General features: G+C 31.5%; 1 protein-coding gene and 2 long non-coding RNA genes across 3 annotated transcripts in view; 1 reads left to right on the forward strand and 2 right to left on the reverse strand.

Moving 5' to 3' along the window:
* LOC126875144 (dynein beta chain, ciliary-like) overlaps positions 1 to 14,051 on the reverse strand; it is a 75,804-nt gene extending 61,753 nt beyond the window's left edge. Inside the window, exons 1-7 of the mRNA XM_050637867.1 lie at positions 13,800 to 14,051; positions 7,039 to 7,269; positions 6,017 to 6,124; positions 4,532 to 4,751; positions 2,831 to 2,983; positions 2,329 to 2,537; positions 644 to 874 (exon numbers count right to left, since the gene is read on the reverse strand). Of these exons, the coding sequence (XP_050493824.1) occupies positions 644 to 874; positions 2,329 to 2,537; positions 2,831 to 2,983; positions 4,532 to 4,751; positions 6,017 to 6,124; positions 7,039 to 7,269; positions 13,800 to 13,928 (1,281 nt within the window). The 5' untranslated portion in view covers positions 13,929 to 14,051. The remainder of the gene's footprint in view (positions 1 to 643; positions 875 to 2,328; positions 2,538 to 2,830; positions 2,984 to 4,531; positions 4,752 to 6,016; positions 6,125 to 7,038; positions 7,270 to 13,799) is intronic.
* Positions 7,276 to 8,987, reverse strand: LOC126875032 (uncharacterized). Its single transcript, XR_007693214.1, has 3 exons — positions 8,433 to 8,987; positions 8,278 to 8,335; positions 7,276 to 8,071 (listed from the first exon to the last, which is right to left on the reverse strand). It is a non-coding gene; the product is annotated as an uncharacterized LOC126875032 (long non-coding RNA).
* Positions 9,014 to 10,044, forward strand: LOC126875024 (uncharacterized). The gene is made up of 3 exons (XR_007693197.1): positions 9,014 to 9,261; positions 9,356 to 9,648; positions 9,762 to 10,044. It is a non-coding gene; the product is annotated as an uncharacterized LOC126875024 (long non-coding RNA).
* Positions 14,052 to 17,562: the final 3,511 nt, after the last annotated feature.

The following is a 17,562-nucleotide window of genomic DNA, read 5'->3' on the forward strand; positions in this document are numbered from 1 at the left end:
TATCAGAGAATGAAACGCACAAAATCCCAGGAATTGCGATCGAAAAAACATAATAGTTGGTGGAAAATTATTTCAAATTTTACCCGAAAACGCAATGCGACTTCCGCCCACTGTTTTGGATGTCAACGTGTAGAAACTCAAGAATGCGCGAGTAAACTACTGCAGTAACTAATATGAATCTCTTAACTATTTTATCATCAACTAGGTTCAGGTTAGGTTTCAGCATTTTTACCTCGCCTATCCTAACCTGACCTATATGGAATAAAACAATGGTAGGTCCAGCATTTGTACCTCCATTTCCACATGAAGCGTTAATATCTTTTACAAACAACTAGTAACAGCTATAACCTTCTGAAGATAACTCACGAGGGTGACATATGTGAAGGTTAAGATCATTGGAGGTTGGTCCCCTAAACAACGAAACTTTACCAGCTTTATTTGCCAGTTTTACCAACGAAACTTACTGAACAATAACAAAAGTTAACAAAAAATGGTTAGTGATCAAATTTTCCCTATAACTTTAGATACAATTTTCTTTTGTTAACCACTGTCGTTTCTTCATATCGATAAAAATTGACTTTGTTTAAACGGCATAAATGTTGATAAATTAAAAGTAAGTATTTATAGATATTATTCAGCAAACCTCGATTTCTTTAAGTCTCTTCTCAAACATATGAATCCTTTCGAAAACTAGCTTCTCGTGAAACGTCCAAAGTATAGGTTCTTGCGACTTAAAGTAAGTTTCTACCTTTTCTTTATATGATCGAAACAATTCTTGATAACTATTGAGCGTCGGTATTACCTCCGCTATCTTCGCTTTGTTGTCTTCAATATCTCCTTCGAATAAAGTTGACGGATTTATATGTTTCACTGCCTATAAAACAATAATCAAGTGACAAAAATATCAAATACGAGCGTTATCTTCCCTGTTAATATTAAAGTAACGATTAGCAGAAAAATCGTGCTTATTTTTCAAAATGTTAATTTCCATACAAGATGCGTCACAATCGAATTTCGCGGATTTCGGTAGTTGACCCACAACACCGATAGAGGACGATTAATGGTCAGTCTATATATTATATATATTATATTGTATTCTTATCATTTTCTTTTTACATCACTATTATTATCTGTACATGAATAAACGCACTTTGCAGTGTAACAAATGTTGGAAGAAAAGCATTTAAAGCTGTGAGTTTATAGCACTCGCTGACAAGATGTAAAATATCTGTAATCAACATAAGTCCTAAAGGCAGTCCTTTCAATGAAAAATAATGATTTGTTTTTACATTTGTAAAAGACGTCCGGTGTGTCTTCCATCTATTTCAAAGCAAGACTAACATCTGCTAATTATGGATTGTCGTAATTTTTTTTTTCAGTATTCATTCCATGTCTTGTATTACACAACATACGTTCATTTTCCATTCATTGCTGTAAGTCTATTGCATTATTTATCATTGACAAAAAGAACAAGACCTTCAAGTGTCGCCATAAAATACATCCAAAGAAGTCAGATTATTCAGAGTCATTAGCATTTAGAGATCATTTTGAGGTTTACGATATAGAGGAGAATATCTACTATTTCTTAAAATTTAAATATTTCGCTAATTTTGCATATGTTAACTTTATTGCCAAGAACGTCGTAAACTTAATCACCATTTAAACCTTTGATGTTTTCTATTCAATAAACGTATCGTAAATTATTCTTAGAATTAGAAACCACGAGGACAACATGCATCTTAAACACTTGGAATAAATTGGAATTTAATTGCCGATGAACGACAAACGGACACAAGGTACAATAAATTTGTGAATGAACTTGAAATAATAATGTTGTAGATAATGTAATTTTTATTTGTAATAAAATTTTATCAGGTGATACCCGGATAGGACGTAAATGAGAATCAAAAAGTACATCAAGCGATATATTGAAAGTGTAAAATAAAGCATTAAATAAAATAACTGATTGGACTAGTAGTAACTAGAACTCTGAAATAACAAATGACTCTCTATTTGAATAATTCTTTAACCCAGTTAGCTGTTTCTGACGAGTATACTCGTCATGAGGAAATGGTACAATATTTTGTGTTATGGCGAGCCCTGTTAGTAATAAAATTAAAAAATAAAACAGTCGTTTTGTTACAATTTAATTCTATATTATCACAGCTACACATACTCTGTGTTTGATGAATATACTCTTACTTTTTGCGACGCATTTTAGGTACACACTTTCCAAATAATGGTTAATGAAAATTTGTTCAATAATGCTCAAAAATGTTTGTGTCAATATGTTATCTGTTATGTGATTATACTATGTGAATTAAATACCTGAGAAATTAATAAATTTGAAATTTCCCGTAACAGAGCAATAATTCTTTCCATAGAGTAATATTTCGAGTTCGACCACATTAAGCAAACACAGTGAAACAATAACTTTAATTTCCATATTATATCTCTGAACTCAACGTTTTCAATTTCATTGAAATACATTTCCAGAGGTTTCAAGTAAAGATTTATATCCCTTGTTTCCAACAATGCTGAAAGATTAAAGCAAAGAACATTTGAACATAAATAATATATCTATTAAGTATAATAGTAATTTTTATTTTCAATTTAACAAAAGGATTAAGATTTAATATTTCTCAAAGATTAAATTAGAACTACTTTGAATAGGAAAAGAAGAAGCAATTATAATTTTAAGTTGAAACATAAGTGTCTATATTCCTTAAATTAGGAGTAAGAAAATGCTATTCCAGTCAATATAAAAGAAAGTCAATAATTCCAAAATTATAAGAAATAAAACATTTTCTTTTTCCTAACTATTACTTACATGCAGTCACGTTCTTTACTAAATTTTTGAAATACACCGAATATGGACTTTCCATTTTTTCTAGAAATAGATCCATCTGTCGTACTTTTGGGTCTTTTAATTGATAATAAAGCGATTCCATATTCTTTAGTCTCATGTTCCAATAGACCAACTCTAGTGAAATAAACGATTTCGAATGATATTAATAATTGTCGTACCTTCCTTGGCAGAATAATAACAAGTGAGATGAATTTTTTCTTCAAAAACACGTCATATTTAATATTTTTAAAGTGAAAAACTCAAATATTTTTAAACTATCTATACTATCTATCTATCTTTACTTTTACTTATTTTTACTTACTTACAGGTAGGTAAGTTGAATTCAACAAAAGCTAATACATTATTCTATTGAATTAAAATATTAATTTATTGTAATTATTCCAGAATAGAGGCGATACCAACGATTTCAGTGACCTTGAAATATGTTGATAAATATTCTGAACAACTTTTTGCTATACATACAGCGTGTCCTGTTTAACTGGTAATGCTCAGATATCTGAGAAAATACGAAGGATGCGAAAAAATGTTTGAGACAAAGATTGCATCATACTGTACTCTTGCGTACTTGACCTTGAAACATCCAGTAAAGACGACATTAAAATTTTTAAATGGATACCACCAGTTTCTATTACATATTCCTGCAGCCGACATAGACACATTTATTTGCACATGTCCATTGTTGTCAGATAAAACAATAGGCCTTCATTTCTTCCAAATAGAACACTAATTCTTCCTCCTCTTGGAGAAATGAAAACACAGTTTAGAAAACTCCTAAACTAGTCTTCAACATCTACTGCAAATTTTCTCGATGGATAATTGATAATATTCAAGATTTAATATGATTCAGAATAGTTACTTATTATCGTCCAAAAGATGGTAGAAAATAAGATCACAATCATTAGAAACAGAAAAATGGTCAAATTGTTTTGAAAACAAAAATTTGTAAAATAATTTGTTAATACATACACTGCTTGTAATTTGACAACTAAAACTGAATGGCGGTTTATTTATAGGAAAAAGTTGTTCAAAATGTTGACCTTGACAACATATTTGAAAATCATTGAAATCGGTGAAGTCGCCCTTGTTCAGAATAATTACTAATTAATTAATTAAATTGATTTAAAAATTGCCGTACTGAATTAGAATTATAATTACATTCTTATAAATATGCAAAAAATTATTGTTATCTAACACGCTCAAATTATAATCATTACAATAAAACAATACTGATTTTTTTCACGCATTTCACAGATATATAGTTTCAAAAATTTACCTCACTCGTTTCCTCGCCTAATCCATCTCTACCTAGATTACCCTAATAGTAACATAGCATACTTAAAGTATGCTAAATATAATATTATTATGAATTATGTATAGTAATTTATCCTAAACTTATATTTTATAACTATGTTTGAAATATCTGGTAAAATACTTATTTTTTAAAAAATATAAAGAAAATATCTAAGATTTTAGAGAATAATTTCACAGAAAACATGTCTCCTTTTATTACAATATTTGAAACAATATATTCTAAGTATACAAACTAAGTATATGATAATATTCTAAATGCTAATATACGTATATAGGTTTCAGTTATATGTAATGATAAAAACAAAATAACAAAACTATAAACAGATATGGTTTGAAAAATTAGTAGATTACCGGACACAGGAATTTCCTTTTCATTCGTTGAAAACTTTGAGAACTCTACGTTGAGGATCTCATTAATTTGTGTCGCCCATTTTATTACAATTTCCTCTATGTTGTTCTTTACTTGGAGTAATTTAGGAGACTCTAATTTAGAATTGAATTGCTGATCAAGAATTTCTTCGATACCCATTGGCATTGGTAGTAAAGTTTGTCCTGTTATTTTTCCTTTCACCTGTATTTTGTATAAGTAATAATATTTTAATTTGTTCTTCACATAGCCTTTAATATGCATATAAACGAATGCAATAGGTCAATTAATAAGTATAAAATTATACAGTTTGTATTTAAAGATGTCAACATAAAAATGCATTCTATAAAGTTGAAGCAAAAAATTTCATACCAGATATCTACATATGAATTCATTATTAAATCATTATTGGTAGGTACAAATACATAAGAACAGCGGCTAAAGAGGAATATCTGCAGAAGGAAGGAAGAACAAGATGCGGAAATGTTGGGGAGCGTAATCGTTACTAGTTGGACAAGAGAAAAAGAAAATGTGTTTCATGTAGTTTAGAGATAGGCACCTTAAAAGGCTTAGTAAAAAAATGGCTATAAGTTAGATTATAGTGTGCGAAGAAAAGAAAATATAGTAAAAGGTAGGATAAGTGAAGCGGTTATAAGCTGGTTAATTCAGTTTTGGAAAAAGACCCATAAAAATATAGGCACCGAACTGATTGTAAAGCAAAGGTAGATACGTAATAGCATATAGGATAGTGTATATAGGTTAGGTTAGGGTTAGGTTAGGAGAAATAAGGATAAACTAACACGTTTAATTTTTAGTATTAAATATGAGAGACAATATGTATGCTTGGGATAGAAGTATGAATAGGTATGGGTCTTTGGATGTGATGGATGCTCCGAGAGTTATATGACAATGAATAGGAATTAGAAATACAAAAAAATAAATATTATACATATACTGTGCATCCCGTTTATCTCGAATTACTGAAATATTTCGAAGAACATGAATGATACAAAAAGAATTGCACGATATAAAAGTGGACATATTGTACTCTTAAGTATTTGACCTTGCGATGACCTTGAAACGTTCTGTCAAAAAGGTGACACTCAGACTTTTTCAAGACACTACAAACCTGCATCTTTTGAGAAAGATATAAAATTCTAATGTTTTGAAAACATCTGAATGTCAGCTGCAAAAATATGCAATAAAAGATAGATACTTCCATTTAAAAATTACAATATCATTTTCACAGTCGGTTTCAAGGTCACTGCAAGGTTAAATAAACGAGAGAGTATACTATTGTATATCCCTCTCCATGCCGTGTAATTTTTGTCTAAAACGTTTTTTCATATCACTCGTGTTTTTCGAAATATTTTCGTGCTTTGAGATAAACCGGATACACTGTATATACTGAATCACTATTAAATATAAAATTAACTGCTTTACTATTTTTTAAATAAATATCTTTCTACCTGCCATATTAGACTTCGAAGGTCGTATACTTGTTTCTTAACATCTTTTCGAACAACTTCCGGCCACCCAACGTGATTTTTTGGATTAGATAAAATGGGTACGTATGCCTGAAAATATTACAGTATGTAAAAATTATTTAAGGACCGATATATAGTGACTGAATTAATGACTGAATTAACATAACAGTTTTCATATATGTATATCTAAACTGTGTAAAATAATATTTTGAAAGTAAGTTCATTTTCTTTTGTTTCTTAGTTTGTCCGCGTCTCTATGTGTTCAATGATGTAAATACATTACACAAGTAGTTCTTTGAGAATTTCCTGGACCAATATCTTCTTTCAAGATTATAAATGGACTTACACCACTTTCAAAATTAGTGAATTGTGCGGTTTATTAAATTTAAATTACTTAACATTTTTGTTTTATGTTTTAATACACTTTTGTTTATAGATAAGACCAGGAAGAACAAAATACTGTTATTTAATATCAATATCCTTTCTTTTCGATTATTGGTACCTGACTATTTAGACAGACTATAGATTATAGGACATAGAATTACACCACTTTGAAAATAGATGATTATACAACTTCATCTAATAAGAAAATTTCGATTAATTAAAACAAATGAATCCTTTAAGTCTTAAATTATAGATTGTTTCATTGATATTTTCAAAAATCACATTTAGAATTTTTTCTATATTTACCTGTTTTTACTTTTACCAGATATTTTGCTATCTTAACTATCTTCTAAAAGCAAAAAATATTCAGGAAAGAAAGGTGACAAAAAATTAAGCTTGAAAATTAATCTTTAAACTCAATTAATGTTACAATAAATAACAAATAGCAAATTTTACCTACCAAATTAATATTTACTAGTTTAGAGAAAGACGTTATATATTTTACACTATATATGTAATTAACATAGTGTTGCTACTAAAATCATAAAATAAAAAAATAGAAACTAGATTTTCCTGAGTCGAATGTGATGGAATGGAATGGACAAAGTTAGAGAACTAACATCTTCTTCAAGCACCGCCAGTTCCTCGATTGGATTCGGTGCCATGTCACCTGGTATCAACAAATCTTTGTAGTTATCCTCAGTGACCTTTTGAGGCTTCCTCTTCAAGAAGTACGTCTGCTTTCTCTTAGATTGCGTTATTTCGAGATAGGGTACTAAGACACCGGCGGGTGTCAGTTGCAACACGAGGACCATCTCCGATGCAATTCCAAAGAACTTCGTGATTAAATCCTGTATGTGAAAGTCCCGTAATTCATTCATCATTGAATTAAAGAGACCATTTCAGTTTTGGAATCTCTTTAACCGATTGTATTATTGTGAATCTTATACAGGGTGAATCGAATCAGTCAGAAGTACTACCTAAAATAACTCGTTACATATTGGTTATATCAAAAAACGTCTTAAATGATTTATGCTGCATTTCATGGAAATGAGCGCAATTGTATTTTCTAATATCTTATATTTTCTGAGATATCAAGGTAACCTTGATTCTTTTAAATGGCACCGTATATTTTTTATGACATTAGTTGGGCCAACTGGACATTTTCTACAAAACAGATATTAATCTATTTATAACGAAAAGACATTATCGTGGCAGATATCTTGATTTGAATTTGTTAAATTTAACTTATGAAAGACGAAGACAACGTAAGCACAAAAATACCGCGTCGCATCACTCCTTGTCTTTCATATTAAATTTGACAGTTGACAAATTAACCGCAACCACGGCAATATCGCGTGAGCTGACTAAATGCTTTACAAAAAAGTAATAAAATCCACTTATGTCAACAACTTAATAGTTTGACAAATATTTTATGGGCTACGCAAATATTGTCCAATCTCTATCATTCTCCCTTGAAATTATCAAATAAATGACGATTTTTAATGACCGAATTTTACGCTGGTAACAATCTGATATTTGGAACAAATTGAAGGATTCGTAACAAAAATTATCCTCGTCAATTCTTATCTTTTTCCATTCTTGTTCAGTATATTTGAGCTCAGATAGGTACATCAAATAATACATCATAATCTACACATAACAAAAATATTAATTGTTGTTATATTAATTTATGTAAATAATCCTCTGATTTAGAGCAAGATAATGATTGTAACATTATTGACAGAGTGTTTGGTTATAAACAAAATATGCAAATTACTAGAAAACTATACTGTATAAAAAAATGGTTCAAACAGGAAGTGTATGGTTTCAGAGGGGACATAATGTGGTATAATTACCTTTTTTTGTAGATGGCCGGTTAGAGATCATATACTTTTAAATACAACTAATATTTATCTACAAATAAATAAATAGTATTAAAACCTATTTATGTTGAAAAACTATTAGTGTAGCAGATGTTTTAACTTTAACCCATTCGCAATCCATGACGTACTGGTATGTGAAAATCGAACTGATCAAATCCGCCAATGACGTATTGGTACGTCAAAATCAAACTAATTTTAATCCATTTGTATCACGGCTCTCTAATTGTATGACTTATCGCTTATAATGACAACAGCAACTTTGGCAATGAGTCTATATGTCCGGAACATGCATGACTGATCATATGTAATTTATCAAATCATTCATAATTCATCCAGATTTTGTTTTACCGTATGGTGCCACTTCTTCAACTGAACTATGGTTTGATCGATACAGAAGATCTCGATCGATATGTAATATCAAATCGATAATATTCTTTAGTCCTTATTGAATTGCGAGTGTTCGAGACGTGCCCCATTTCACTACGTGTGTCAGTATTACGATCAAAATAAATATTTATCTTTTCAGTCGTAAGACTCTATTTGTACTCTGATGTAACCTTATACATTACTAATTAGTAGTTGATTAATTATTAGTTCTAATTTAATCTAATCTGATCGAATCATACTGTATGTAAACTTTTTAAGCATTCAACAGAATAGTAAAAATATCTTTACATCTACATACGTACATATGTTTAATGCCCACACGCCATCTGTGTGTGAATTTACATATACACTCGCGTGCACTCAGCATATCAATAGTTCACAAAGAAAAAGTAACTTGCGGAATGTTCCGCTAGGGTGACATCGGTCAGTTCGTCGTATGCAAGTTTTAATATGGCGAAACGGAGCCGTGAAGTTAAATGGAATAGAGTATATTTTCATTCTAATTCTGATTCTAACTTTAATTCAAATATTCAACAAAGATATAAAACCGAAATAACTGAAACAAGCGAGGTGAGTAATGATGAACATTGTAGCATCGAAAATGAGGAAATTGGATATCAGCGGACACAATGTGATGTACAACTGAAAATTTATAAATTTGAAGGACATGCGGCAATTTTGAATACTATAAATATCAAAAAAATAGAAAGCTCGGGTGAGATTAATATACATATGACTAAATAATAAATAAAACTTCGTGACAAAACAACAAGACATTCGAGGCACTAGTACAATAACACAATGATACATTAATAACAATAATACATGTTTTGGCCGAGCGACTTGGCTCGTTACATTCATCCACGATACATATGCAATATGAGCCAGTCGTCGCGACACTTTTGTGTTGACAAATTAACCTATTCAAATATGAAAGACAAGGAATGACGCGACGAGGTATTTTTGTGCTTATGTTGTCTTTGTCTTTCGTGAGTTAAATTTGACAAATTCAAACTAAGATATGTGCCACATTGGTTTCTCATTATAAATAGATTAATACCTTCTTGCAGAAAACGTTCAACTGGGCCGACCAATGTCAAGAAAAATATACGGTGGCATCTAAAAGAGGTTGCCTTGATATTGCAGAAAATACAAGATATTAAAAAATAAAATTGCACCCATTCAGTGAATCCCATGAAATACAGCATAATTCATTTAAGACATCTTTCAATATAAACAATAGGTAACAAGTTATTTTGATAGTACTTCTTGTCAACTCACTCTGTATAAAGATAGATAACATGTTAAAATGCAAACGAAATCCTACTGTACATGCACTTATGTAATCAAAGATTGTACAGATTGATACATACATTATCAGAGATCTTCCGACAGGTCGTTATGACTACTTCTTTCCACAACGCATTTTTATCTTTACTTACGATGTACTCTATTTTCACTTAGGATATACTTATCGAAAAAAGTAGAAAGACGCAGATTGTTTTTTATCAAAATGCATAATCTGATAAATTAATGAAACAGTAAAATTTTATTACTCTGTTTTATAAGCACAATTTATGATCCTTTTATTTTTACTTCAGATGATCACTTTATTGCGTTAATCTGTATTATTGCGTTCTTTTAGCTTACAAGTGATCACCATAAAAACAGAAAATATTTTAATGAAAATTAATCGTATACAGGATGTATACTGAAAGCATCTTTCAAGCATTTCCGATAATTTGCCCAGAAAAAAACTTTAAAACACAGTCTGTCAGTTTTTGTCCCGCTACACATTTGGATATTAGAAATTACCAAAAAAATTTTTTTCATTAAAAGATAATCACGTTGACTTTTTTAAAAGATATATATTTTGGGCTTTACAGAGTTGTAGCAAGACGAATTCAAAGGCTTACTACACAATGTCCTTGAGATAACCTTGTATTCAGCAATTTAGGTTAGGTCAACAGAAAGAATATGGAAAATTATTTTATTTCGATCAAATTACATATTCAAAATAAGATTAAGACTGATAAACTAATAAGTTTATTAAAAAGATCCAACGATAACAATAATACCGTTTTGTATTACGATAAACTACTGCTATTGGTAGAACTTACATTTCTGAATTCAAGGTCATCTTAAGATTACCTCAAGGTCGTAATATATCAGGCCGTTGAATTTGTCTTGACGCCAGTTACAGCTCTGCGAAGTCCAAAATATTTAAAAATATCAAGGTGACCTTGAGTTTTTATTGAAAAAAAATTTTATTGAAAAAATATATTTTTCAAAAATTTCTAATATCCAAATGTGTAACAGGTCGAAAAATGACTAATTTTTGTCCAAAACATTTCTTTGGCACATTATTAGCAATGCCTGAAAAATGGTGGTTAATCTTAGAAGATACACCCTGTATATTAAAAGGCATCCTAAGATAAATTCTTCTTTGAAATATAACTTTTTAAATCGTGTTGTCAAAAATAACAAGTAATAATAAGTTGTGACGTGATAAAATATTTTAGATAAATGAATCAAAATAAATGTTCCGCTACTCATTCAATGAGCTACGTTCACATAATTGCGATTTCCCAGACATTTTCCTTCTAAGTTATCCACAATATTTTATTTATGACCTTTCAGATAATAAAAATTTCGAAGATGAAAATCGAGATGAAAGGTTTAAATGAAAGTATCCAAGTGCAACTTATGTAATATCATGTGACCGATAAGATCATAGTGAAAGGTGTGCAATAATGTTTTCCTTGCAATAAGGAAATATTTAAGTGGCTTTTGTGATTAAATACCTCACAGCTGTTCCAAGAAGCCTCAATGACTGACCGAAATGAAATTTGAGGGGATTAGCGGTTTACAATATCGATATCGGCTTCGGTACCTATAGGGAGTTTCACCTATGATCTACCCATCTTTTTTTAAACCACGTTTTAATTTCCGTGGCCAAACATGTTATGTTACGATATACCGCATATATGTATATACAGGGTGTCTGACGTAACGCGATTCATTTTTTATGTTTTCATACTATTTGCAACAATGTAACATTTTTTGTTTTTAACCGTACTTTAATGATATCTAACGTACTACAAAAGACGATAAAAAAATTGTGATTTCTGCGAAATTAGTTTTCACATTAAATGCAACAATATCTGGTTATCATCCGTCCGGGTTTTCCCGGAATTGTTCTAATTTTTAAGACGACTTTCCCGATGCTGACTTATTTTCCAAACGGTCAGCCTTCATCAATCGTCCATATTATCATGGTATACATGTATGTGTATGAGTACAGTGACCTGCCACGTGTCAGACACATCTACATGTGTTCTAATATACTAGGTAGCAATGAATTTATTTTTCTAAAAATGATTTCCAAGTGTTGCGTTCGCATTAGATGCATTCGAAGCAGTCTAAATGGAAATTTTGTGCTATACAGTTATCATACCTAACCTAAAAAAGTATGCAGTTTGGGAGTTTCCAAGTTTCAGGTAGAAAGTTTTGGAGTTTTAATGCTCTTTATTCTAAATTAGCAATTTTCTAAATGGCAACCCTATTTAATAGGAATATTAATCCAGTCATCTTTTGACTGCGTAATCACTTTCAAGAATAGTTAAACAAAATGTAAGATCCCGTAGATAACTGAGGTTACAATAGTATATCTTACGTGGGACACCCTATAGATACTAAGACTGAATATCGCTATTGCATCATCGGCTATTTAGTATATCAATCTCTCGAAAACTAATGAATACTCAAAGCTAAAATTTTATATTTGTAGTACACTACTCCTTTCAAATTTCGTATCGATCAGCCACCGGGATCTTTCGGAACTTTATCCTCTTTCATACTTATAATGCAAAAGTAAATCGGGAATTTACCTGTGAGTAATAGTCAAGTTTCGTTCCTTTATCTTAATAGCCTTACACGCGCGATAAGATCCAAACGAACATGTAATTGCATTTAAGAAAGGAATATATTTGCACAGAGCAGGTATTCCAATGCGTTTGCAGCAGAGATGCAAAATAAGAGTTAGTTTAAACATTTTTCATCAATGAGAGAAAAGTCATTGAGTAAAAATGAATGTTTATTTAAGTAGCAATCAGTTATTAATAAATCTCAGAAATTTCCCAAAATTAAAATGATTAAAAAACAATAATTTTTATTTGTTCCGATTACGAATAAACATTATGAGTAATTACAATTTTTTTTGCTACTAGTAAACATTATCGATGGCGAAATAATCAAATTGTGGTTATCGGTAACCAGCATATGTACATAACAAAAATTTTTGTAGGTTACCAGCCATTATCGATGGTCCGAATTTATTTTAGTTATTTAATTACATTTATTTAGTTGTAACCGAAAAAAGATTTTCGATGGCGAAAATTCTTTTTAATTATTGCTAAGCAATATCGACAACAAAAATTTTTTCTATTCATAATAAATAATATTAAATAAATTTATATAAATAATAAATAATATTTATCGACAACATAAAAAGACTTAATTATAAAACTTGTTTATTAAGCAAACAACGATATGAAAATATATGAAACAAAGAATAAGATAATAAATATTATAGAATAATATTTTTATTAACGCTTGCATTAATATTTTACCAATATCTCTTATTCTATTCTTTGTTTCACATGTTTTCATACTGCTTTCTTGCTTAATAAAATACCAATTTTTAAAATTGGTTTTTTTATGTTGTCCATGAATATGTATTAATTATCAGTAATGCTAATAGTTGACAGTAACCGAATGTGACCAGAAAAAAATTCTGCCATCGATAGTGGTTACTGTAACCAAACAAATTAAACCAATTAACCAATCAAATGGTAACGAAAGTTAAATTTCCATTATCAGTAATGATTATCTTTAACCAAAATTTATTTAATTGAAGATATTAAATCTTATATCATAACAATAAAAATTTGTTTTATAACGAATACGGCATCTGGTTTGCAGATAAAATGGTGTTGTAAAAGATGAAAGCTTTATCGAATTATACAACATTTTTGTTTATCCTTCTTCGAAAAATAAATTGATTTCTACGATAACACTTCTATCAAACCACAACGTATTCAAGTTACCTTGAAATCCGCATTGGATAACATTTTCGTCCATCTGTCGGCTTTTAATTTTCTCGAATACGTCAAATAATTAAACATATATTCCAATCGCGGATCCTCCTCCTTTTTCTCATCATCCTTTTTATCCATTTTTCCTGGTTACAACTTTATTTATTGAATCAAATATAACATCTTATATTACTATTAATCTGTTTCTTTATCGTATGTTTATACAAAGAAATAACGACTGCTATGACAGCAGAGTATATGCGGATACCTTCAAAGGTTTCTTTTGTGATCTGAAGTTGGATCTTGGCTAAATTCATACTGAAGATTGCACCGTTACCATATATGTATACATGTATATATGTATATCTGCTATATATGTATACATATATACATATGTATAGAGGAGTATGGGACAAAATAGGATACTGTTTTGTAAATATATTCTCTTTTATACAGAGTGTCTCATTTTGATCGATACGCATAAATATCTTTAACTATACATTTTCCGTAGAAGTATTTTAAATGAAACTTGCTCTATTTGAAGGAGGACGTCTTATGGTGACCACCAGATTTGTCTAGGTGAATCTTAAGGTGATTTTTGCCTTTATTAACTATACATCTTTCATACACCATACAATACATTTTTTAATTGCCTACAAGAAAGATATTATTACGAAAAGTAGTATATGATTAAGGTACTTGTATTTGAGAATGATTAGTTTAAAAGATATTTCAATGTCAATTTCATCAGATTGAATATATGGAAAAGAGAGAAATATACACATAAAAGCACTGCGTTATGTTTCCTTGTCTTTTATAAGATAAATTTTATAAAATCAAAGTTAAAATATCTTTTAAACTAATCATTTTTCAGAGCCATTCTTTTCTAACAAATATACAAATCTCTAAATGAAAAGAAAACAAAAAAAGCTTGTATGCAAAATAAAATGAAACTGTTAGGAAGTTTCATAAAAGTATTTAAAATGTCTCAAATAACAAATAAATTATCTATCTTTCTTCGTAGTTAAAAGGTCATTAAAATTGACTTTTATACTCAGAAAAATTTTTTTATTTAAATAGTTTCTGCCGCCTACCAGAATTTTTTTTTTAATCCATCTACTATTCTTTCAAAATTAAATTCAATTTTTCATTCGTTCCAAGTACCAAATTTTACACACTTTCTATTTTATTTTCATGACCGATTTTTAAATAAACAAACATTTTTCTAGGAAGAGATTTTTGCTCGTCTAGTATTTCCCAATTAAAAAATATTGTTCATCTATTAAAAACTTAAATTTCTATTTTTAGAAAGTTAAAAGATATCTTTTTTTTAATTCTATTACACAATAATTACATAATAGTCGATATTTGTAATTAGGCACTTGAAATATTTTTTGCTATGTCATGAAGGTTATGTACTATGTGTTCGTATTATCGAATCAAAGAGAACACTTTTAAAGTCTATACAATTTGTACCAATCAACAAGATTAATAACTGCAGTCATTAAACGTAAAATGGGCCTATTTATTTCGCTTTGAATTAGCACTATATTTCTACGGATTTCTCCTCCGCATTCAGTTTCAATTATATCGTTGACTACAGTTTTTGATTACGAGTTTTTAGCTACATTTTGCTTAAATGAATTCGAAGCTACTTTCTCTTTCGCTAAATGCATGAAAAAAAGCTGTACAAATACCAACAAAAGGAAATAGGTAATGACAGAGGCATAACACAGACATGTATACTAACAGGCTGTTATTATATGTCGGAGATGAAAGGAAACCCGGAGCCTTCCCTTTGCAATTTTGAGAAAGTCCTCTAATGCTTTAGCCTAGATTTTATCATAGCTGTAATTGAGCAATTATTGTCATTCGATCTGATTGTAATTGTTCGAGATTTGTGATAGCGAGATTGGGCTCGAGGTGACAACTGGTCGCCGAACGTAGCCACGGTCACGGGATGAACGTTTTGCCTGACGGAGGTGTGGAGGGGTTGTATGCTTCTCCCTAGAAATATGGTTGTGGCGGCATACGGCCTCAAGAACGGGCCTGGCCACATGGGATTGTACTTTGGAGGTGTCAATATAATGGGACACACGTTGTATTAATAATCAAACTCCAGACGGAAACTGCTTAGCAACGGCGATTGGAACTTTCTCGATGCTTCCAACGAGTGTGTATCAAACCTCAGGTAGAGGCTGCTTAGCAACGGCGATTGGAACCTTCTCAATGCTTCCAACGAGCATATAACAAACAAATGCAATCGTACAGCGAGAAAAATTCCCATCAGATTATTATTCGTGTGATCGCCTTGGAGAGTGACACATCGAGCAGTTTATACCGAGCGTCTCAGCAGTCGTATTTTGTGCCTAAAATTATTCTACGCATAGTAAAGAGTTATCCCGTTGACCGTGGATTCGTTTGAACCCAAGAACATTGTTAATAGCGTTCATTAAACTCATTATTCGTTAAACATATTATTCGTTAATCTTATTATTCGTTAAACTCAATATTCGTTATACTTTGTAAAGTCTTGTATATACGCGTAAATATAATGTCTGTTTTGTAAAACGATGGCTAATCCAAACGAAGAATCGCTACGCGCCCTAAAATCTAATGTTAACCCGACATCAGAAGTGGGATCAGGGCCATTTATAACAATAGAACAACTTTTGAGGGTCGTGGACCGGTTAACTCAGCCGAGAGAGCAGGTACCGAGTGTAAAACCTGAGAAATTATCACTACCACGTTTTAACCCTGAAGTCGCAGGCGCCGATCCAGCCGCGTGGTGCTCGGCTGTTAGTCTGCTTGTGAAGGACAACCCTCTACGAGACAGTGCGTTATACTCTGCCTTAAATGAAGCTTTAGCGGGTTCTGCAGCACACTGGCTGACGCAAACGATGGTAGACGAAGAGATTACCTGGTCTACTGTTAAGGAACGATTCCTTGCGCATTTCGGTGGCCAAGAGACAACGTCCTCGTCGTTAATAAAGTTATCCAGGGAACCACAGGGGAAGAACGAATCCGCAGGGGCGTATTGCAGTCGTATCCGTTCCCTCCTGAAGATGAGGTGGCGACATTCTACGAAGGACGAAATACTTAACGCCATCGCTCTCTACCTATCAAGTTTGCGCGACCAACGTTTTAGACGATTGGCTCTCACGAGTGACATCAAAACGGAGGACCAATTTCAGAACGAAATGAGACCTTTTTGTTACGAGGAGGAGCCGACGGGAAATTCACCGGCGGAACCCGAAGTCAAACGACGCAAGTTATCGGGCCACAGGGTGAGGTGCCATTACTGTGGTACCCACGGACATAAAATAATGGAGTGCCGCAAGAGGATGCGTAGAGAACAGCAGAAGAATACACGAGGCCAGGGAGGAAGCCGACCAGCCACATCGTCCAAGGTGGTTTGCTTCAAGTGTCATGCGGAGGGCCGTATCGCACCCGATTGTCCGCTACTGCAGGACAGAAAACCCGGCCTCAAGAACGAACGTCGAGTCGACTCCTGCGTGGTGGAGTCTCCAGCTGGTAGTTTAAGTCATCTGGGTGAGTCGTTTCCATTTTATTTCGATTCCGGAGCCGAATGCTTTCATTAAACTCATTATTCGTTAAACTTATTATTCGTTAAACTCAATATTCGTTATACTTTGTAAAAGTCTTGTATATACGTGTAAATATAATCTCTGCTTCGTAAAACGATGGCTAATCCAAACGAAGAATCGTTACGCGCCCTAAATTCTAATGTTAACCCGACATATATTTTCTGAAC

Source organism: Bombus huntii, chromosome 17 (genome assembly GCF_024542735.1).
Source record: "Bombus huntii isolate Logan2020A chromosome 17, iyBomHunt1.1, whole genome shotgun sequence".
Taxonomy (NCBI): Eukaryota; Metazoa; Arthropoda; class Insecta; order Hymenoptera; family Apidae; genus Bombus; species Bombus huntii.